Consider the following 23,174-nt stretch of genomic DNA (forward strand, 5'->3'; position numbering starts at 1 on the left):
CTAGCTCAGCTTTGACCCAGGTGGGTACAAAGCACCCATGCACCCACCCTGCCGGGGGCATGGCTCACAGCCCACTCACATTTCCTTGTTCCCGTTGCTCAGCTTTAAAAAATTAAACAGGTTTATCACCCACTTACCTGACTGCCCAGTTCCAGGCTCTGGGATTCCCTCCACCCCAATCCCGAGATGAACTGAAGTCCCTTTGGGGCCAAGCTGCTTTGGGAGGGCAGGACTCCAAGTCCCGCTTCAGCTTCATCCCTGTTGGGCTCTGGGATCTTGGGCAAGTTATTCCCTCTTTTTGTACCTCAGTTTCCCCATTTGAAAAGTTGCTTTGGGAACATGTGTTCCGCACAGGTAGATATTTTTAAAAAAACCAAAAGCTTTGCCATCAAGTATGCTTCGGAAAGCCTGGGAAAAACAAAGTTGGGTATCTTTCTTGCAGGACTTTTCAAAGCCTTTAGTTTGCAGGCACGCACTCTGCCTTTGAGTGGGGGAGGTAGACGTGTGTAGTTTGTCCCAAACTTATTTGACTACGGGCCTCTTTTTCAGGGGTCAGCACCCCTTTCCAACTTGTAGGCCAATCTGTGGGTCACTCTTTGGGGATACTGCCAGCTCTAAGCCTGCTAAGGCCCGAGGCCACCTGACTGGCTTCTCCAAAGCAAGGCTTTCTCTGTAGCACCCTCCCTTGGCATCAAGACTGGCCACCCTGTCACTGCCCCTTGAGCTCTGCTACCTTTCAGAGCCCCCCATTAGCTTCAGTGACAGAGGGTTGAGCCTGGGGCCACAACTCCGATTCACAATGCAACTCTGCCCTTTCCTAGTTCCGTGACCTTGGCCATTCCCTTGGCCTCTCTGAGCCTCAGTTTCTTCATCTGTAAAATGGAAATCATTACACTCATTCCAAAGGGAGGCTGTTGTAGATAAACCAGGAAGCCCATGTACAGCCCAGCACAGAGAGTCCTCAGTGTCAGCTCCTCCTTTCCCTGTAATGGGAGGTGTGCGTGTATTGGGGTGGGGATGTTACTCCTTAATTCCCATTACTTTTGGGGGAAAAGTCATGGGTTTGTCTCCTCTCTCAGGGGCCCATCGGCAGGGCTTCCTGCAGAGGGCCTCACAGCCAGCCCCAGGAGCAGGAGCTGGGACCCCGAGGCAGTGCCCTATCTGGAGGGTCTGGCCTCCTCCTCATGTGGCAGCTGCGACGAGGGCCCTGACTCTGCCACCAGCTCCAGCCCTGACTACGACACCCCTGATGATACCAGCAACTCGTCCTCTGTGGTGAGCTGGGAGTGGGGAGCTGAGGGCAAGAGCAGATCACCCCTCCATGCCAGCCCCAAACTCCTCACCAAGGACTTGGCCCAGGGCCTCTGGAGACTTAGTGAGCACCTCAGGCCGCCCAGACCACCCACCTGGGAGAGGGGGTCTCTGTAGGGCCAGCACAGGAAGGCTGGGGGTCTGCCTATAAGAAGATGGGGGGAGTTTCAGTTGATGGGGAGCTCCATGTGAATCACCAACGGGCTCGGGCTGCCAAAAACTCTCAGGGCACAGGTCACAGAGAGCCAGGATGTTGAGTGTTCTGTCTGGAGCAAGGATAGGATTGGTCCTGGGCCCTGCCTTGGTCACACACCTCTGGCAGCCCTGGCAGAGGACAGAGGGAAGGGAGCAGGCTGGGGGAGGGGACCAGGGCTGGGGCCATTTAGCTGGGAGATGAGGAGACTCAGGGGAACTTCCTTGGCATTCACCCCTCCAAGGGCTGTTCCAGGGTAGAAGAGGTAGACTATCTGTGAGACCTCCAGGGGCAAGTGGGGAAGTGATAAGACGGTGAGCGTGGGCTGAGGAAGGCTCACCACCCCCTTTATGGCCCTGTTTTGGGGCAAGAAAACAGACTCAGAGAAAGGAAGCAACTTAGTTGAAGCCATCCGTCTGGGAAAAGGTGGAGCCAGGCTTTGAACCTACTTTTCTCTGGATCCTGGGGTGTCTCTGGGGAGGGGGACTGCTATGCCAAGGCCCTCCTACCACATGGTGTTCGACTGTCCTGGGTTCAAGTCCCCTCCCATGCAAACCATTTCCCAGCTGTGTGAATTTGGGCAACTTCTTAGCTCCACAGACTGCCCACCTCAGGGGTTGATTGAAGATTAGCTGAGTTTACACCCGCAAGGAGCTGAGCACAGTGCTGGGTATACAGCAGGTGCTCTTTCAATGCCAGGTCCTTTCCCTTCCTCCTACCCATCTCATGCTGGGAGTGCCAGCCTAGGGGTCTCTCTTCTTAATCTCCAAGCATGCTTTCTCCTCTCCTTCCCTGGCAGGACTGGGACATTGTCAAAAGGAAGGAGGAGGCCCCCAGCTGGGACAAGTTCACTGCGATGATCCCTCGGAAGCTGCAGGAGGGGTCAAAAGCTGATAGTGCCCAAAGGGCTCCGTCTGTCCTCACTCGGTCCCCTATGGGAGGAGACACTGCAAGCCAAAGAAAGGAGGGTGAGTCCTTCTGCCAGACTAGGTTGGTCCCTGTGACCATGGATGTGGTGATTGCCAGGGACCAGGTAACCATCTCACTGGCCATCTGGGCCCCTGGGCATGTCTTACTTTGGTGGCTCAAGTCTTAATAATAGTAACAGTCCCATATATTTATGGAGCAGGCATGATATGCCGTGCAACCTGCTTTAAATACATTCTCTCACAATGGGTGCATTAGGATCTTCAGGTTGCAAGTGACCAACTGGCTGAGTAAAAAGTCTAGGGGGAGATGACTTCAGGCATAGCTGGATCCAGGTGCAAACAGTATCTGAAATCTGGCCTCTGCTCTGCTCTCTTCTGTGGTGGCTTCATTCTTAGCCAGACCCTTCCCCATGGTGACATGATGAACAGCAGCAGTGCCAGGCTGTATCCTACCTGCTTATCAACCTCCACAGACAGAAAGTACAATCTTGTCAACAGATGTAGCTAAAGTCCTAGGAAGGGTTCTTCCTGGGACCCAGCATGGGTCATGTGCCCAACCTGGTGATCAGGGATAGTGTCAGCCCCCGGTGCAAACCGCATGGCTTGAGAGTGGGGAAGTGAAGATGGCCCAAAGGAAATCAAGGTGGTGGCGTCCCCAAAGAAAGGGAAAAGGCTGCTGGTCAGGCCAAGCCCAGGATGCACATGATGCTGGTCAGTCTTGCTGGTATGTGAGCCCAGTATGCTTGGGCCCTCCCATCACTACTGCACTGTGTTGTCTCCTGATCTGTGCCTTCAGCATCATCAGGATTTGGGGATATGGTCCAGGGTATCTAGGTCCCACCCCGGCGTGCCGCTCTGGCTTCCTATGGCTCCTGTAGCATTCAATCATCAAACATGCCAGTGCTAACTCTGCATGAAATCTGGCTCTAGACACCTTGAGTGTTCAGGAGGAATTAGATGTGGCCCTGCCCCAGACAGCCCATCATCCAGTACAGACAGCCCATCATCCAGTACAGCAGACAGACGGGAGATGACAAACAACAGCCCAGGACAGAGGGGAAGCGGGACCATGTGCCCTGCTATGAGCCAAGGGCTGGGTGGGGGGTGGGGGCACAGGACAAAGCTTCTTTCCAGCCGGGGAGGGACTCACAGAGGAGTGCTTCCTGGGCATGGCACCTAGCTGAGGACTCTAGCTGAGGAAATAGCTTGGCAAAGGCTTGGAGGTGTGAATAGTGAGTAACTTGGAATGTACAGCTTGAGCGGAGATGGGGGCGTATAGCTGGGTCAGACCACACTGGGCCAAGTTTGGACTCACTTCTCTAAGCAGTAGGGAGCCATGGGAGGTTTTTGAGGAGGGCACGTGTGCCTGAAGAAGTTCACCAGGGCAAAGGTGTGAGATGAGTTGGAGCAGGGAGAGCCTGAGGGATGAGAAACCAATAAAGGGACCGTTGCAGCCACTGTAGTGGTAACTGATTCAGGCCTGAATCACCGGCTGATGCTAAATTCCTGGGTGAAAGGTTGTCGGGGAACAGGATATTCACACGATCTCTAAGTATCACCCCTCAGATTACACATCGATTACAGAGGGAAAAGGCACCCTTAGGACGGGAAGACCTGGCAGACCTTCCTTAGCCAAGTGGCCCTGAGGCATCCCAGTGGGGGCAGAGCCGCATCGGGGGCCCCGTGTGAGGCGCAGGGGAAACACGCAGTGCTTTCCAAGTCTTCTTGCTGACAACGCACCGCCTGCGTATCATCCCAGCAAAATATCAGGCAGACCCAAATTGAGGGACAGCCTACAAAATAACTGACGGGACTCTTTTTAAAATTTTTAAATTATTGATCTGAGAGAGAGAGAGAGAAACATTGCTCTGTCGATCTGTTGTTTCACGTATCTACGCACTCATGGGTTGATTCTTGTATGTGCCCTGACCGGGGGTCAAAGCAGCAACATTAACGTATTGGGACAACGCTCCAACAGGCTGAGCCACCTGACCAAGGCTGACAGGACTCTTTATGAAAGATGAAAAAGGTCTGGGGAGCTGTTCTCTAATAAAAGAGGCTACAGCGCCCTGGCCTGTTGGGCTCAGTGGTTAGAGCAACGGCCCATGGACTGAAGGGTCCCAGGTTCGATTCTGGTCAAGGGCGTGTACCTCGGTAGCAGCTCCATCTCTGGCCCTGGTCGGGGTGCGTGCAGGAGGCAACCAGCCCATGTCTCTCTCTCACATCGATGTTTCTGCCCCCCGCCCACCCCTCCTACTATCTCTGAAAAGCAATGGAAAAAATATCCTCAGGTGAGGAGTCAAAAAAAAAAGAGGCTACAGAGACAGGGAAGCAAAATGCCGTGTGGGATCCTGGACTGGATCGAGGATAGGAAGAGTTACAGCTGCGGAAGACATTGGGACAGCCGGGGAAATCTGAATGTGGAGTGTATGTTAGATACGGTTTTGTATCCGTGCTGTATTTCCTGAGTGTGGCAATGGAAGGAGATCCATTCGGAGAGCATCAGGGGTGGAGGTCATGAGGTCTGCAACTTCCACGTGGTTCAACAAGATAGAGAGATGATGGGGAGGTAGAGAGGGACAGGTAGTGATATGTAGGTAGGCGGCAGGTAGGTGGGTAGGTGGGTGGATGAAGCATATGAGAGCGCTAACAGCTGCTAACTCTGGGTGAAGGACGCGCCCTTCCTGTAGCCTTCTGCAGCCCGCTGCAGTTGTCCAGGTGAGAGATGGAGAAACCCGAATTAGGGCAGTGGCTGTGGGTGACGAGGGGGCAGAGGAGAGAGATTCAGGAAGAGGACTTGATGGGACTGGGGACAGGAGAATACCCGGCTCCAGCCCCTGGTGTGGGTGTCTGTGTGGATGCCAATGCCTTTTGCTGAGAGTGGAGAACTGGGGAGGGGGTGCAAGCAGTGGCGGCTGAGGTGGATCTGGAGCCCCAGGGAAGAGGTGTAGAGCTGGGGTGCTCAGCAATGGGTCAGGGCCTTCTCCTCCGGCCACGCCTTCTCTGTCCTTTGCTGATGCCTCTTCCTCGGCTTGACCTTCAAAGCCCCAGAGCCCAGTCCTGGGTTCCCTTCTGTTCTCTCCCTGACAACTTGGCAATGCTTGGCTTTCAATACTATCTGAAAAATCAGCATCTCCTGAGTTCATTCCTCTGGCCTTGATTTCTCCCTGAACTCTATCTAGTTTATTGTACAACTGACCTCTTCACTGGGGTGTTGATAGCACCTCAGACTCAACACAGCTTCTTCATTTCACTCATTTGATAAGTATTTATTAAGCACCTACTGTGTGTCAGGCCCTGTCCTAGTGCTGGAGAACCAAAGTAAAGAAGGCAGACAAGATCCAGCCCACGGAGGTGGCACTCCAGTGGAGGGAAGCTGACAGAAAACAAATGAAAAGCCAGATTAGAGAGCAGTAAGTGATTTTTGGAGAATTAAGTCAGGAAACTGTGAGAGCGAGTGGACAGGGAGGGCCTCTCTCAGGTCAGGGGGTGACATTGTGGCTAAGACCTGAAACAGAAGGAACAGCCAGTGCAGAGGCTCTAAGGAGTGGACAGAGGTGCTGAGTTCGAGGAGCAGAGGAAAATGGGTGATGGGAGCATGTGGAACAGAGGAGAGGGATGGAGAGGAGGCTGGTGTGGGGTCACCAGCAACCTGACCCTCCCTCCAAACCTGTTTCTCTATAGTCTGTTCTATGTCATCAGTAGTCTAGCTGGCTCAGGCCCCAAGTCTGGTGTTATCCTGATTCTTTTCTTTCTTCACCCTTTATATCCAATTATTAGCAGCTCTGGTCAGCATCAGCACTGCCTTCAAAACTCACCTCCAGTCTGTCCCCTTCTTACCGTCTCTCCCATTGCTTCCTGCCCAAGCCACCGCTGCCGCTGGCCGGCAGCATTGCCAGAGCCCCTCAAGCTCTCTCGTTTCTGCCTGGCCCCCTTCAGTCCATTCGCCCCACAGCAGCTGGAGCCATCGTTTGTTTTTTTTTTAACCTCAGCTAAGGAGGATATTTTTTCCATTGCTTTTCAGAGAGTGGAGGGAAAGAGAAAGAGAGAGAGAAACATCGATGTGAAAGAGACACATTGGTTGCCTCCAGCACATGCCCGGACCGGGACCAGGGATCGAGCCTGCAACCGAGGTACATGCCCTTGGCTGCACTTGAACCCAGGACCCTTCACTCCATGGGCTGATGCCCTAACCACTGAGCCAAACTTGCTAGGGCTTGAGCCACCTTTTTAAAACATTAATCAGATCTTGTCACCTCGCTGCCCCATCTGACTGCCCTGCCCCCTTAGGCCCTGGGGAGACGGTGTGGTGAGAAGTAATAACACATGGGCACCAAACACCTCCCTGGTGCGAATGGCGTGATAGGCAGGCAGGATTTTGTACTAAAGACCTGCTCTCTTGCTCTTAAACACATGGGCAGTGGGGTGGGCGAGCTTCACTTTGTGACCTGCTTGATTAAAGGCAGTCACCACTGTCCACCTGGTGGCAGGGTCCCAAATTGCAGGTAGCGGGCCGCGGCCCAGGAGGAATTAGCCACATCCAAGATGCTAGAAACTCCTTGCCATCCCTCCTGGGGCACCTCCCAGTTTGCAGAGCACACTCTCCCCTTACCTCGAACCTGCCTCTCCTCTCTTTAGATTCCGGTGGTGGGAGCCGAAGCGCCGGCCAGCACTGGGCGAAGCTCCGGGGAGAAAGTGGGCACTTCCTGGAGCGGCAGCGGTCAGCGCTGCCCCAGGCTTCCTCCGCGACGCCACAGAGCGGGCCCCGAACTGCCACCCCCCAGGCTTCCTCTCTCCATCGCTCTGCCCAAAGGGATGTTGCCCAGGCTGCTCCCGTACAACTTGATCCCCCCCGAGCTTCCTCTCCCTCCCAAGCAGCCCAACGGGACAACCCCAGAACCTCGTCCACCCAACAGGACACCCCCAGGACTTCTTCCATGCAGCGGAGCACCCCCAGAACGTCCTCTCCCTCAAGAATCGCCCAACGGGATAACCCCAGAACCTCGTCCACCCAGCGAAGCAATCCTCGAGTTTCCTCTTCCCCCAGAGCCGCCCAACAGGACAACTCCAGAACCTCTTCTGCCCAACAGGACAATCCTCAGGCTTCTTTTTCCACATGTACTTCCCAACAGGAAAACTCTAGAACATCCTGTGCCCAGCGGGACAACCCCAGAGCTTCCTCTCCCAACCGAACCACCCAGCGGGAAAACTCTAGAACATCCTGTGCCCAGCGGGACAACCCCAGAGCCTCCTCTCCCAGCAGAACCATCCAGCGGGAAAACTCTAGAACATCCTGTGCCCAGCGGGATAATCCCAGAGGCTCCTCTCCCAGCAGAACCACCCAGCGGGAAAACTCTAGAACATCCAGTGCCCAGCGGGATAACCCCAGAGGCTCCTCTCCCAACCGAACCATCCAGCGGGAAAACTCTAGAACATCCTGTGCCCAGCAGAACAACCCCAGAGGCTCCTCTCCCAACCGAACCATCCAGCGGGAAAACTCTAGAACATCCTGTGCCCAGCAGAACAACCCCAGAGGCTCCTCTCCCAACCGAACCATCCAGCGGGAAAACTCTAGAACATCCTGTGCCCAGCGGAACAACCCCAGAGGCTCCTCTCCCAACCGAACCATCCAGAGGGAAAACTCTAGAACGTCCAGTGCCCAGCGGAACAACCCCAGAGGCTCCTCTCCCAACCCAACGATCCAGCGGGAAAACTCTAGAATGTCTTGCACTCAGCAGAACACCCCCAGAACCTCTTCTACCCAACGGGACAACCCGCAGTCCTCTTCGTTTCGGCGGGACAACCCCGGGAGCCCCTCCACTCAGTGCTGCACCCAGAACAATCCTGGGCCATCGTCTCCCCACCGCCCCACTCAGCGGAACAACCCCAGGAGCTCCCCCCCCCATCGCACTAACAAAGACATTCCCTGGGCCTCCTTTCCCCTCCGGCCCACCCAGAGCGATGGCCCCCGGACCTCTTCCCCCTCTCGCTCCAAGCAAAGTGAGGTCCCCTGGGCATCTATTGCCCTTCGGCCAACCCAAGGTGACAGGCCTCAGGCCTCATCTCCCGCTCGAGCAGCGCAGCGGGACTCGCCCCAGCCCCCCTCGGGCCCTCCCCAGCACAACTCGCCATCCCGGGCCACCCCCTCCTCTCACAACCCGGGCCACCACGGTGCCCCCCGGACGCCCACGCCTCTGCACCTCACCCGAGGGGCATCCCAGACCTCTTTTGACTCCTCCCAGCCTCCATGTGCTGTGTGCATCGGGCACCGGGATGCCCCCCGAGCCTCTTCGCCCCCTCGCTATTTGCAGCATGACCCGTTCCCCTTCTTCCCAGACCCCCATGCCTCTGAGAATGAATCAACGCGCCATGAGCCCCCCTACATCCCCCCGGCCGTGTGCATTGGGCACCGGGATGCCCCCCGGGCCTCCTCGCCCCCTCGCCACACTCAGTTTGACCCCTTCCCCTTCCTCCCAGACACATCAGATGCTGAGAACCAGTCGCCCCAGCATGACCCTCCTCAGTTCCCCCCAACTGTGTGTATCGGGTACCGCGATGCACCCCGGGCCTCCTCCCCGCCGCGCCAGGCCCCTGAGCCCTCCCTCTTGTTCCAGGATTTCCCCAGGGCCAGCACTGAGAGCCTTGTCCCCTCCACAGACTCCTTGCATGAGCCCCCCCACATCCCCACCCCTGTGTGCATTGGGCACCGAGATGCACCCTCCTTCTCGTCCCCACCACGCCAGGCCCCCGAGCCCTCCCTCTTCTTTCAGGACCCCCCTGGGACTAGTATGGAGAGCCTGGCCCCTTCCACCGACTCTCTGCATGGCTCCCCAATGCTGCTCCCCCAAGTGTGCATTGGGCACCGGGATGCACCTCGAGCCTCCTCTCCACCCCGACACCCACCCAGTGACCTAGCCCTTCTGGCACCCTCACCTCCTCCAGGCAGCTCAGGGGGCTCCCGGGGCTCAGCACCCCCTGGGGAGACCAGGCACAACTTGGAGAGGGAGGAGTACACCGTGCTGGCTGACCTGCCCCCACCCAGGAGGCTGGCGCAGAGGGAGCCAGGGCCCCAGGGCAGCAACGGGGGCCGAACCCGCAGCCCTGGCCGAGCAGAGGTGGAGCGCCTCTTCGGGCAAGAGCGCAGGTGAGCCCAGGGTGGGGTCAGCCAGGTGGGCTGGGGAGGAGGCTCAGCAGCAGGACAGGTGGCAGGTTCAAGGCTTAGGTTGCCAGATGGAAAGGGTTCAGTCCCCTGCCCTGCCACTTGCTTGCTGTGTGACCTTGGACAAGTCACTTCATCTCTCTTTCCCTGTGTTAAGAGTCTTTTTTGACGATGAAGTGATTTTGTGCAGAGCCTAGTGGTTAAGAGCAAAGATCAGGGTCAGGCAGGCTGGGTTCAAATCCTGGGTCAAAGCCACTCCCCATCTTTGTGACCTGGTAAAGTGATTTAACCTACCTGAGCCTCAATTTCCTCATCTGTAAAATTAGAACATTAGTACATTAATTGAAATGAGGTTAAGCTTTCAAACCCTTAATTTGATCCAGAGTCATAGGTTTATTATTATTTTTAATATTTTTTTTATCCTCACCTGAGTACATACTTTTAGTGATTTTAGAGAGAGAGGAAGGGAGAGGGAGAGAGAGAGAAACATGGGTGTGAGAGTGAAACAGCAATTGGTTGCGTCTCGTATGCTTCCCGACTGGGGATCAAGCCCGCAGCCTGGGTATGTGCCCTGACCAGGAATCGAACTCGCGACCTTCCAGTGTCCTAGCCGATGCTCCAGCCAACTGAACCACAGGGCTGGGTTTATTTTTTTTCCCCTTCTCTTACATGAGGGAAGAAAGTGCCTGTGATTTTTTTTTCTGCCTTAACAAAGAAAATTCACGGGTGCCCATGCCTCTCAGAAAACAGAGATGTCAGTTTAAAACATGGCCAGTGCCCTGGCTGGTGTAGTCCAGTGGTTGGAGCATCAGCCTGCGCACCAAGGGATTGCTGGTTCGATTCCCGTCAGGGGCGAGTGTCTGGGTTGCCACCTGCTCCCCGCCCCAAGTCAGGCCTGTTCCGGAGGCAACCAGTGGGTGTGTCTCTCACATCCCTGCTTCTCCCTCTCTCTCCCTTCCACTCTCTCTGAAAAGCAATGGAAAGAAGTATCCTCTAGTGAGGATTAACAAAAAAGCAAAATAAAAAACATCTGGCCAGAGCCGTTATTTTCATTAAGAGAACTCAGAATCACAGACTTTTTAGAGGTTAAATGTTACTTCCCTGGGACATGGCAACAAGGCCTGAAGTCCAGGCTCCTGCGAGTCTCCTTGGCGAGTGGCACCTTTCACACAGGCGGCGGGGCAGCTTATGACCCAGCAGAGCACGTGCTTGCCCACAGCCGGGGGAGGAGCACTTCCCCTGACCTCGCTGAGGCTTCTCTCCAGCGGTTCTGGCCTCGGGGTTCTCAGGGTCAGGGCTGGGATCCGTTAGTTCAGGCCAAGAGAACAACAGAATAGCAGGTCTGGAAGTCTCAACACTTTCCGTGTACAATGAATTGTGTATTTACCAAGGCCAAGTTGGACAACCATCACCACAACCGAAAGTCAGAACATTTCCATCACCCCAGAGAGCCAGTAATATTTTGCATCCAGAATTCCTCATTTTCTCTGAGATTGGAATCCTCGAGAGAAACCTTATCTCTTATTCTTCAAACCCCCTTTTCCAATAAGTTCGATCCGTTTACTATCCAGGTGGCAACCTTTATGGTCTCCAGCATTAATGTAATTATTTCTTTGGCCTTTTTTTAAATTAAAAAACAACAAAAAAAAACACACTAGGTTTTGAAGCAGTTTTAAGTTCACAGCAAAATTGAGTGGAAAGTGCAGAGAGTCCCTATACACCCACTTCCCCCCCATGCACAGCCTCCTCTCAGTGTCAACATCCCCCACCAGAGTGGCACATTTGTTACAAACCGTGAACCTACACTGATGGGCCATGTCGTCAAAGTCCATAGTTTATATTGGGGTTCACTCCTGGCGATGAACATTCTATAGGTTTGGACTAACATATAGTGACACGTATCACCATTATGGTATCATACAGAATAGTTTCACTGCCCTGAAAATCCCCTTGGTCTTTGCTTTTTTATGATTAGTATTTTTAGTCAGACATCAATTTGCATACTTTGACTTTATCTGATAACTCAGTAGGGACACTAAGGTCTTTAAACCGAAGTTAAGTTTTCCTTCTTTTTTCCTACTGGGATAACTTTTAGAGAGATAAAGATTTATAATATAAGTCCAGAATATGTTTATACTTTTATTAATCATTTAATTGTTTTTACACAGATACTTTTATTCATTTTATTTTACTCTCTTTGAAATAGATTATTTACCTTTTTTTAAGCTTTATTGAAGTATAATTAATACATAAAAACTGCATATATTTAGTATATATATTTTGGAGAAATAGGTTATATACCTTTTAACCAAGGTTTTATAACTCTACTGAGTAATTAAATTTTCTCCTGTTGTATGGCACTTTTTCTAAGTAGAAAACCATTTGTACTCTGAAAATGAAATTTTAAAACCTATTTAAGTATCTGAAAGACTGAAATTTATGAGTGGGTGGCTTTAGAGCCTACTTTTATTTTCTCCCATTTCATTTAACATGTATTTATTGAGCATCTACTCTGTCCAAGCATTGTACTAACTGAGCCTGGAAATTTTTCCTTAACGGGCTGTCACATTAAAGCATTAGGAATTTTGGCTTGATATCATTTTCTTTCCCCCTGGATGCCTTTGGAATCTCGTATCTTAGAATCATATAAGCCCTTCGTAGTCTCTTGAATTCAAAACAGAGCCTTCATGGAACTTGCTAGACTTGACAGCTTTGCCCTTTAATACTGTGCAGAGGTGAAAGGGCCCATCCGAGCTTCCAAAGAAAACGCATTTCCTTTGTCACCGCGTGTGCAGCCACACCAGCCCTCAGGAACAGGTGACCCGAGGACTCTACTGCTTCAGTATCAGAAAGCCAGGGTCTCTGTTGGGGTCTCAGATTGTACCTGAGTCCTCCACTCCTATCTCTCACTTCCACACGGAGCGGGGACTTCTGAGGAGGAACTGAGTGAGCTGGAGTTTATATGGAAAATGCACTTGAGAGAGAACACGCATGTGCCTCGCTACCCCGCACGGAGTACTCTCCATCGTTACCACAGTGCCCACCCCACCTAGTCGCATTTGGGGCTTTTGCTTCACCCTGGTTCTGGTAGAAACGCTCTCTAAGGCCTCAGACCTCACAGAGCAAGGAACCTCCCTCGCTTCAAATTAGAATAAAAATTTAACTTGATCAGGCAGTTCTCAAACTTAGAAACACTTACTCTAGTGAGAAGCTTTGGTTCCCTGTGAGTCAACTGCTAAGAACTGCTAAAAACTCCGGTTACTTTATGGATCCGATTCTAATGACATTGGTGAATGTTGTAAGACAACAGACCCCAAGCCCATAATTTGGTTACTCTCCGCAGCCTCTGTAGAGTTCCAGCATGGTGCCCAAGCTGGGGGCAGACTGCCGAGCATGGTGTCCCCCCCCCCCCCCCCCCCCAAATAGAGGTTCCTCTTACTTCCCTCTGCTGGCTCTGTCAAGGCTCAGCACCAGGCATCTTTTCCAGGCTCCTCCCTGTTCAGCTCAGCCACCAGAGATACGGCTCCATTTGTCAATGTAGATGGAGCCAGACTTTCAAATCCTGTTGGACTAGATATCCAGTGGAGTGGTCAGGTCTCCCCCCCCCCAAATATGTTTTTATTGATTTTAGAAAGAGGAGGGGAGAGAAAAACATCGATGAGAGAGAGCAACATTGATCGGCTGCCTCCTGCTCACGCCCTACTGGGGATTGAGCCCGAAACCTGAGCATGTACCCTGGCCAGGAATTGAACCCGTGACCTCTTGGTGCGTGGGTAAACATGCAACAACTGAGCAACAGCAGTCAGGCCAGGTCTTTTGTTTTGACCCCTTACATATGGGAAGGGAGAGATGGACCCAGAAACTGTTTGGTGTTCCTACATGCAACAGGGATGTCATGTTAAATATTAATAACCATGGCTACCAATGATTAAGTAAGACAACTAAGTAGAACTAGGGACTTTTTACAGCTTGTTACCACGTCTTTGTTGGACGTGGTAACAATGCCTGAAGTCTAGGTGTCTTAGAAAGACATTTGCATGGACAGTTTAAGTTGGCCTTCCTGGAGTTGTGTAGGAAGACTTCTGTTACCAACAGCTAGAATGGCCCAGAGTTTTCAAGGCCTAGTGCAGGAATCCTGTTAGTACTGAGAGGAAGAAAGGTGGGCCTGGGAAGTTAGAAATGTACCACGTAGACAGAAAGATGGCAGGAAGAATGGAACATTCTGCATCTCCCATCCCCGCCTCATGGGTTGTGTGAGATGGCATGAGTAAGTACAAGTGCTTGGCACCCGGAACACAAGAAGTGCTCAATAAATGTTTGCCGTTATGATCATGTGTACACAGTGCCTGGTAACCAGTAGGTGCTCAATAAACCTTAATTCCCACAAAGACCAGTCTAACCTTTGTTTGGGGTTGAGAGGTGGGTTGCTGGCTGGGTGGCAGTCAGAAACAGGAGGTACTGAGACAAGAGGCAGTCAAGGCCAAGGCTGAGCCCCCACCTTCGCTCACCCCTTTTCTCATTTAATCTCCACAACAACCCCATAGGGCAGGTAGAGCGCTGTTGCCCAGTGCCATTTTTCAGGAAGGAATACTGAGGCCCTGAGAAGCTCATCCCTCCCTTAGGGCTCTTCAACTGGGGGTCCCTGGATATCTCATATCTCCTCCCATTGGGGGTGGGAGTAGAGGAGGTGGGTGCTGGGAGTGGGACAGTCCCAAGGGCCCTCAGAGGGGCGGCTGCATTTGCTCATAGGAAGTCCGAGGCACCGGGGGCCTTCCAGGCCCGGGACGAGGGGCGGTCGCAGCGGCCCGGCCAAGGTCAGAGCCAGCTTCTCCGGAGACAGTCCAGCCCTGCCCTCAGCAGGGAGGTGAGCACTGCCAGCCTGCCCTGGGCCCCTGCACTCCAAGGGGCAAGCCACTGCTTTGCCCCTCCCCCAGGTGCCAGGCAGGGATCCTGGGAAGGGAGGTCCTTTATGAAAGGGTCAGGGTCCCAGTCATGGGTATCCAGCTTCCCCCTCTCCCCAAAAGCCAGCAACTCTTGGCAAAATTGAGAAGAACCCCAAATTAGTCCTTTGAAGATGGCCCTTCCATGCTGTTTCCTTCCTTCCTTCGTTAGGTAGCTGCTCTCCTGAGTTTTCAGGGAAAGACACAGACTCAGCAGTCCAGCTCGGAGGGCTCTCCCTTCCAGTGCGGGGGTTTCTATTTTTAAAGAAACTCTTAGAGGGCCAGGCCTGAGCCTGTGGAGTGGAGTATTGGTGGTGGAAATTCGTGCACCTGATAGCCGGGTTGGAATCAATATCTTGGGGGGGGAGGAAGCCGGGAAATTGAGCAGCTCTTTGCAGATCTCTTTCTGGAACTGAGGAAAGTGGGTGAGGGAAGAGCAGACACCCCGGGGAGGGAGTGCGGAGGCTCTAGGTACTTTCTGACCTGCTTTAATCCAGGCTGCTGTGGACACAGCTTGCCTCTCCCTGCGGCCTAGCCAAGAGCCCAGTTTCCTGAGCTCCTCCAGATGCTCTGGGCCATGGTCCTGGAGCCTCACCCGCCCCTCACCTCGCCCTCAGGTAACCGCACCCCTTGCGAAGCACACAGAGCCCGCCCGGAGGAGGGGCCCTCCGGGCCGCGCAGAGCCCCCTCCTCCCAGGAGACCCGAGGGGGACCTGCGGCTCCAGGGCTCCTCGCAGCCCCCAAGGACATCAGCCAGGACCTCTGAGAGGGAGCGGCGGACGGAGAAACCTCCGGAGAGGGGCAGGGCGGGCCCAAGACAGCCTCTGGGTGGATGGCAGAGTCAGGAGGAGCCGCCAGGGTCCCGGGGCCCGCATAGACACCCCGAGAGAGGCTGGAGCAGCCAGGACGAGGGCCCAGGCCTGGCGGGCTGGCAAGAACTTGGGGAGCCCAGCCGGGGGGCTGCCAGAGCTCCTGAGGGAACATGGAGGGGCCCTCTCAGGGAGTCTGAGGAGAGCTGGGGGCAGTCAGAGGCCTGGGAGAAGCCCCCCAGTAATGGGTTGCAAAAGCCTCCCGACAGGCCAGCTCACAGGGGCCGGGGCACCCTGCAGGAGCTGTTCGGTCCTCACCAGCCCATGAGCTTCTCGGAGCACACCAAGGAAGGCCCAGCAGAGTTCTCGAATTCCTGGAAGCCTGAGACGGCCACTGTCATGGGCCGGGGAACTGAGGGAGCATGTCCGCACCTGCATGGCCCTGAGAGGCGACTCGAGCTTGACTGGAGGGACCTGGTGAGCCTTCTTGGGATACCCAGAGAGGGGGCCTGGGCCCGCACACAGGAGCCGATGCCTGCTTCCCGTCTTCCAAGCCTGGATTGGGAAGGCCTCCTGGAGTTCCTGCAGGCTCAGCTGTCCCGAAAGGACTCAGCTGGACACTGGGATGGCCCCATCACAGCTTCAGGGCCAGAGCTGGGTTCCCCAAGCACAAAGGATGCCCCTGAACGAGAGCGACAAGGCCAGCCAGAAGGCTGGTCAGAGGCCACCCTAGTCAATGGACACAGCCCCGGGCAGTGGCCCCAGAGCTTGGCCCAGCCACACAGCCCTGCCTGCATCTCCACCCAGTGGCCACAGACCAAAGTGACGAGAGGACCAGAGGCCTCAGCTGTGGTTGCTCTGGAGGAGCTGGGCCAGCTGGGGAGCAGGAGCCCTGCAGAGGGCCCCAGCTCAGCACAGTGGGAGGTAAGTCAGTCTCATCTCTGAGGGGCAGCCTGAAAGTCAGCCTCACCCCAGACTTTCTAAGTGTCCTTAGAAAGGCCTCCTCTCAGCTCCTGTACACCCTCCAAAGCTCAGCTCTAATCTTCCCTTCTGACCAAAACCCTTCCCAGTAGCCAAAATGGACATCAGTGATAGTGACTAGTCCTCCTGTGAGAATTCACTATGTGCTAAGCCCTGGTCTGAACGGCTTATGGGTATTTCCCTCATTTAATTTCCATAGCAACCTCATGAGAAAGGCACTGTTAATTTACAAATAAGGGAACTGAGACAGAGAGGTTAAGCCACTTGCCCAAGATTACACAGCTAGTAAGGGCTGGGGCAGACCCCAGGTCTGCTCAGTGCAGATCACCCTGAGGCCTCAAGCAAGATGCTCTGGCCAGGGCCTTCTCCCTTCCCAGCCCCACACCACCTGGTTTGTGTTGCCTTGGTGGCTCCTACCTGACCTCAGCCGGGACTGCAGCCAGTGTGGTCATGTCTCCTCCCCCTGCTGTATTCCAGGTTCCTCACAGTCCAGAACAGCCTTACTTAACCCTCTCAGGTCTTTATAGCTCCTTTCAGGCACAGTGAAGAGGTTGCATATGTTCATTGGGTTGAGTCGGCTGCTGAGACAGGTTGCTTAACTGAGGACCCATGTGCAAAGTAGGCTTAATGCGCACATAGTAGATGCTCACCAAGTTCCTTCCCTACCTTCTTGGCTGGGGGCAGGGTTATAGAATCAGTGGTATGCCGGTGCCGCCTGGAGTATTTATCTGAAGGTGATGGATAGGAGGGTCCAGGAGGCGAGAGCCCTGCATCCTGCCTCAGCTCCCCGGAACACAGCACGTGGTCTGGGACACCAGCCTATCTTGGCTCCAGTCTTCCCCTGTAAAACACGACCAACTCCTTCCCTGACAGGTACCACTGGGGTGATGCAAGGCTCCTGCTCTTTCATCTGACACGCCTCCTTTTCTCGATGTGCAGCCCAGCACTTCGTCCCCTAGGGATAGCAGGAGGGATTGCGGTGTGCGGGGTCCTGGGCTGGATGCTTTACACGCTTTGTCATGTACAAGGCTCAGGCCCATTAGGCATTTGCCAGTGGTCATGCTTGTATAAGTCGTATAGGCTCCAAAGCCCAAGCTTTTTTATTTATTTATTTTTATTTTTTATTTTTTTCTAAATGTATCTTTATTGATTTCAGAGAGTGGAAGGGAGAGAGAGAGAGAGAGACAGAAACATCAATGATGAGAGAGTCATTGATCAAGCCCACTCCCCGGGCATGTGCCCTGACCCGGAATTGAACAGCAATATACTGGATCCTAGGTTGATGCTCAGCTGCTGAGCCATGCCCAGCCGGGACCATGCTTTTTTAAAAAATTAATTTATTTTAATAAGTTTTTTTATTTTTAAAAAATATGGTTGTTGTTGTTTTTTAATTTCAGAGAGAGGGAGAGCGAAAGAGAGATAGAAACATCAATAATGAGAGAGAGTCTTTGATCGGCTGCCTCCTGCACGCCTCCTACTGGGGATTGAGCCTACAACCCTGGTAAGTGCTGTGACGGGGAATCAACCCATGACCTCCAGGTTCATGGGTCAATGCTCAACCACTAAGCCACACCAGCTGGACCAAAGCCCAAGCTTTTAACCACCATGTTGTGAGGCCTCAGAGCCCACAGCAGGACTACAGAGTTCCCTCCCCTGTGTTTGTGGCTTTTGTTCATTTGTTTTCTAATCAACTCAATGCACAGACACCAGAGATGCAGGGATAAGCCAGTATGGTTCTGTCCTCAGGACAAAGAGGGAATTTGGGGTCCTCACACAAGAAGCTGCTGTCAGGCTTCTTGGGAAGGCAGGTGGACCACAGGCAGCTCAGGGAGGGTACGATGCTATGTCCCAGTGAACTCTGGAATGCCAGGTCAAAGGGAAGAGGGAAGGCAGAGATTCTTCAGCTGGAGTTACTCCACGGTGAGGCTCAGGGGTCCCTGGTGGTTAGATGGCGACTGGGGAGGGGCGGGAGCACCACGAGCTTAAGGGCATTTCTATACACACACACACACGGGCATTTCCACAGATAACAGGCATTCACCAGGTCCTGCTGGGGCCCCAGCTGCTCACCCTCTATGAAAATCCTTGGCACGGCATCCAAGGCCTCCTGGCCTTCCTTCCACCCTAGATTTGCCCTCTAGTAGTTGGGCTGAGCTGGCTGCAGAGCTCTGTGAGCTCATCTCCCTGCCTTTGTGCATGATGTTCCCGTTGCCCAGGAAGCTTTTCCTTTCCCTCTTCACTCACTAAATGCCTGTTCATTGTTCAAGTCTTAGATCAGGTGCCCTGTTCTGAGACACATTCCCCTGTTGGTGATGTCTCCCTTCTAGGCTTGGTGGTTCTGCTGCCTCTATCTGGTCAGACTCAGTTCATTTCCCCATAAGAAACACGAGCTCTGTGGGGGCAGGAGGTGTGCCTACTTTATCTCTGTACCCCTGGCCCTTGGCCCAGGGCCTGACACAGTGGAGGAGCTCAGCTCAGTGGATCAGTGAATACATGGATGCTTAGGTGCACACACGAAACTGATGGAAGACGGGTGGGGCAGTGGGTAGGTGATGGACAAGTGATTGATGATGGGTGTGTGACTGGGTGGTGGATAGGGGATATATGCTGGACAAGTGATAAACAGATGCTGGATGGATGACAGATGGGTGGAGAGACAGATAAGTGATGAATGTAATAGATGTTGGGTGGATGGATGTTGCTTAGATGATGGATGGGGTGATGAATGGATGGAGGGATGGATGTATGTTGTGGAATATGGATGATGGATGGCGAATGAATGTCAGATGGGTAGATGGACTGAGGAAGGATGATGGATAGATGAGTACAGGATGGATGTATAGATGGGAAAATGGATCTTAGATAGATGAGTGGGTGGATAATGTAGGATGTGTGTTGGGTGGTTGGATGGCTACATGGATCTATTGATGTTGGACCTAGATGGATGTTGGATGGAAGATGAATGGATAAATAAGTTGGATAGATGGATGGAAATTGGGAATAACCTGGACTAAGCTGTGTTCTTTCTTATTTCCAGTTCCAATCAGAGGAGCCTGAGGAGTCAGAACCAGGAGAAGGCCGAGACTCCCTGACTGAGCAGAAGCGGGCAGACTCGGTAGTTGGGTCTTGGGTGTGGGCACATGGGGCAGGGAGTGAGGGGATGGGAAACCAGATTGGAGGTGGGCTGAAGTCCTCAGATGAGCTCTGGGTTCATGCAGACCAAGGTGGGTTCTGCAGTGGAGTCATCTGCATGTATGTAGGGGGCCTTGAGAAGAGGGGATCTGGTGGAGCAAGGAAGCAGAGCCACCTTCTGGCTTGGGGACTTGGGTGGGTAGACAATCCTAGGGTCAAGCCCAGGGCTCTGCTTTTAACTTGCTAGAATGCCCTGAAAAGGTAAGCTGGAATGCCTTCCCTGGGCAAATAGCAGTTTGGCTGCAATGGTCTCTGAAGGCAAGGTCCTTCTGGTTCTGGAGGGCTGCCAGGCTGGGAGAAAGGGTAGAGCTTCCAGGAGCTGGAGCCAGAGAAGCACTGAAAGGGGCCAAAGAAGTGCCACAGTCTGCCAGGTCTTGAGCATCTCCAGGATCCTGGGGCAGGACACATGTGTGCAGGGGGTGGGACCCACTGAGGCTGCTCTGAGGCCTGGCTGCAGCTGGAGTGTGTTGCTTTGTCCCGCCCCTCCCCCTGACCTGCCAAACAGACTGTTCTCTTCACCCTCAGCCTCCAGAGAGGTGAGGTCAGAGCTCAGGGCCTGGGGCAGCAGCGGGAGGCAGGGAGGAGACTGGCTGTTTGGGGCTAGGAGCTCCTCACCCTGCTGTTCTGCTTTCCCATGCCGCCTCCTGAGAAGCTGGGTTTGATCGGGGTGTCTGTCTGGCAGCCTGGAGCCCCGACTCTGGCCCTGCTGCTTGTCAGAGCTGGGGGGATTCAGCCCAACCCCTCACTGTGCAGATGAGTAAACAAAGGGCAGGGGTGTTGTCCCAAGTCATACAGTTGATGGCTGAACTCAAACTAGAACCAGGGTTCAGAACCCCCACCCAGCGCTCTCTGCCCCCCCCCCCCCACTGCTTCCTGGCCCCGCCCTGATTCCCTGCGTGGCCTTGCACAGCAGCAGCAGCGTCCCAAGTGCTTGGTGGGCCAGTTTGCCCATCTGCGAAATGGGAGGGGAAGGGGTCTGGTCACTAAAGGCACTTCTCACAGGGGCTCGGGCAACTTTGTGCTTCCTCTTTTTGGGTTATTTCTTCATACTTCCTGGGGCCAGAGTTTTGTGAACAAAGAGGAAATCGCAATACAGGGGTCCCCTCTAGTCTCCAGGAAATGGGCCCATCCCAGCAACATGGAAAGCCTCTCAATCCACCCCCCAGGCAGCCAGGACTGGACAGAACTGACAACAGCCTCATTCATTCCTTCATTCATTCACATACACTTAGTAGGCACCTTCTGCATGCCTGGGTGTGGGCAGAGGTGACTCAGTGCTAGCATGGAACGTATGGTCTAGTGGTCAGGGCTGTGATGGGGGACGTGGTGACAGGGTGGGGCAGTCCTTCCCTAAAGCCTTCCTGCACCTGCGCTTTGATGCTTCACGTTCTGCCTCCCGTGAATCTCTGGATTCCGGAGAGTTGGACAGCTGGGCTCTGTCTTACTTCTACCTGCCCTGTGACTTGGGGTAAATGCCTTTGCTTCGCTGGGGCCTGTTTCCTCCCAAGGGGCTGCATTTGGGGTTTCCACCAGGGATGGGAGGACAGGTGGCTGAAGGAGTCTGTGATTCATTCCTTTCACAAAGGTGAGGGGAGTAGGCAGATGGGGGACTTGGGACTAGGGGGACCTTGCGTGACCCCTTGGCCCCAGGTGGCTGTTGCCATGGGGAAGAGGGTCCAGAGTTCCCACATCTTTAGGTATTTCAAGAGAAGTTAGAAATATGTAATTATACGTTAAATCTCTTGATTATTTAACATTGGAACCTAATGCAGAAAATTCCATGCGGGCTGAACACACACTTGTGGCCTGTGCTCCCTTCCTGCTGGCCACCTGGGTTCGACGTTTTGATGGTGAGGTGTACATCCCCTGGGTGCTGGGCCCCAGAAGCCCCATCAGGCAAATGCCTTGTAGTGTGCAGAGGGTAACAAGCTCTGTTCTTGGCAGCTCTGTGAAGAGAAAAATGGGAACCCTGGGCCTCTGAGGTGGGCATGGCAGAATGGGCAGGGGAGGCTGTAGTCAGGGACTCCCCATCCCACCAGAGAGACCTGGGGGCCAACACTGGACCCTGTTTGACAGGCAGACAAGAGGCCAGCGGAGGGCAAGGCTGGGAGCCCGCTCAAGGGCCGACTGGTGACCTCATGGCGGATGCCGGGGGACCGGCCCACGCTGTTCAATCCGTTCCTGCTGTCCCTGGGGGTCCTCAGGTGGCGAAGGGTAGGCTGCCTCCAGTGGGGTGTGAGGGGTGAGGGTGGGGAGAGGGGGAGGAGAGGGAGGAGGTTGGTATTAGTCAAAGAAGAGAGAGTGGAGGCTGAGAGGGAGGGATTTGCGGCCCCCACATGAGAAAGGAGATAAAAGCAGAGTCCTGAGCTCCCCATGGCCTCTGTAAGTGAGTGGGACTTGCCCATATCCAGGGTGAGGGGTGACTGGATAAGCATACAGCTGAACGCTCCCAGTCAGCACCGGGCCAAGGAGAGCCAGGTTGGGGGGAGGGGAGAGGGAGGAGGGCCCCGTGAGGGGCTGGGAGATTGCAAAGTGTGTCTCAGTCCTGGGCCACAGCCAGTTTCACAAACATCTGGCATTACGTAACCCATCCCCTGCCCAGCAAGGGCTGTAAACACTCAGGCCTGTGGTTCGGGGTTTCCTCAAGGGGAGGGAGGGGAGGCAGCTGCGACTTGCTCCCTCCTGCCCCTTCACAGCCAGAGAAGGGGGCTGGCTTGTGGGGTCTCTTCTCTCAGTGACAGGCTGACTCTCATCCTCTTGCTGGCTCCGGGTCCATGGTAGAGACAGTATACCCATTTTACAAATGAAGGGACTAAGGCTCAGGGAGGTGAGTTGACTTGCCTGAGGTAAAAAAGCCGGGGTTTAGAGGAGCCAGCCTCTTAATGATTTTCCTCATTCCTAGATGAGAATGGCTGCAGGTGAACTCCCTGAGCCTCAGCTGTCACATCTGTCTAATGGGGGGGAAATTTATGGAGACAGGGCTGCAGGGAAGGCTCAGGGAGATCAGGATGCACAGAGGTGTGATAGGGGGGTATGCGTGGCCAAATACCAACTTTCCCATCCCCTTCATAATTTCTTCTCTGCTGCTTTTTGGGAATTAAGACAAGAGGGTACTGAGAAAAACATGATTAGGCGGGCAGGGGCAGGTTGAGTCCCCGCTGGAGAGAAATGGGGAAATACCCTGTGCTGCTGCTGCTGCTGCACTCACTGTGCACCTACTACATGCTCAGCTGTGCCCGGTGCATGGCGTGCCTGACTGCTTTATTCCTTACCGCCAGGCGTATCAGGCACGGTTCATACTGTCCACGTCAGAGACAAGAAAATGAAGCTCAGAGAGGAAAACAATCACAGTTGTAGGTCACACTTGGGCAGAGCGAAGATTTAAACCCTGCTCTAGTTTGACCTCATGCCCTGCCCCCACCTCTGTGCATCTGTATCTCCCTGCCTTCAGACAGGCCCAAAAGCCTCCACAGATTTTCCCCGTTACACAGATGTGGCAAGTGAGACTTGGTGAGTCTGCAGCGGTTCTTGCACCTGGGAATGAGGAGAGTCAGGAGCTAAGGGATAGACCTGCCAGTAGAGCCTCCCAGACAGTTACTTAGAGCAGCTTTAAACACCTCTTGAGCTGGATGGTGAAGTTAGTCAAGGTCAAGAGCCAGG

General features: G+C 54.0%; 1 protein-coding gene across 1 annotated transcript in view; it reads left to right on the top strand.

Moving 5' to 3' along the window:
• The window catches only part of TRIOBP (TRIO and F-actin binding protein), a gene marked incomplete at its 5' end in the record, with an annotated part of 55,506 nt that overhangs the window by 6,524 nt on the left and 25,808 nt on the right, over positions 1-23,174 (top strand). The window contains 6 exons of the mRNA XM_081127367.1: positions 1,080-1,275; positions 2,304-2,472; positions 7,072-9,577; positions 14,342-14,456; positions 15,150-16,265; positions 19,360-19,437. Coding sequence (XP_080983493.1) covers positions 1,080-1,275; positions 2,304-2,472; positions 7,072-9,577; positions 14,342-14,456; positions 15,150-16,265; positions 19,360-19,437 — 4,180 coding nt within the window. The remainder of the gene's footprint in view (positions 1-1,079; positions 1,276-2,303; positions 2,473-7,071; positions 9,578-14,341; positions 14,457-15,149; positions 16,266-19,359; positions 19,438-23,174) is intronic.

This window comes from Miniopterus schreibersii (genome assembly GCF_964146895.1).
Source record: "Miniopterus schreibersii genome assembly, chromosome: 2".
NCBI lineage: Eukaryota > Metazoa > Chordata > Mammalia > Chiroptera > Miniopteridae > Miniopterus > Miniopterus schreibersii.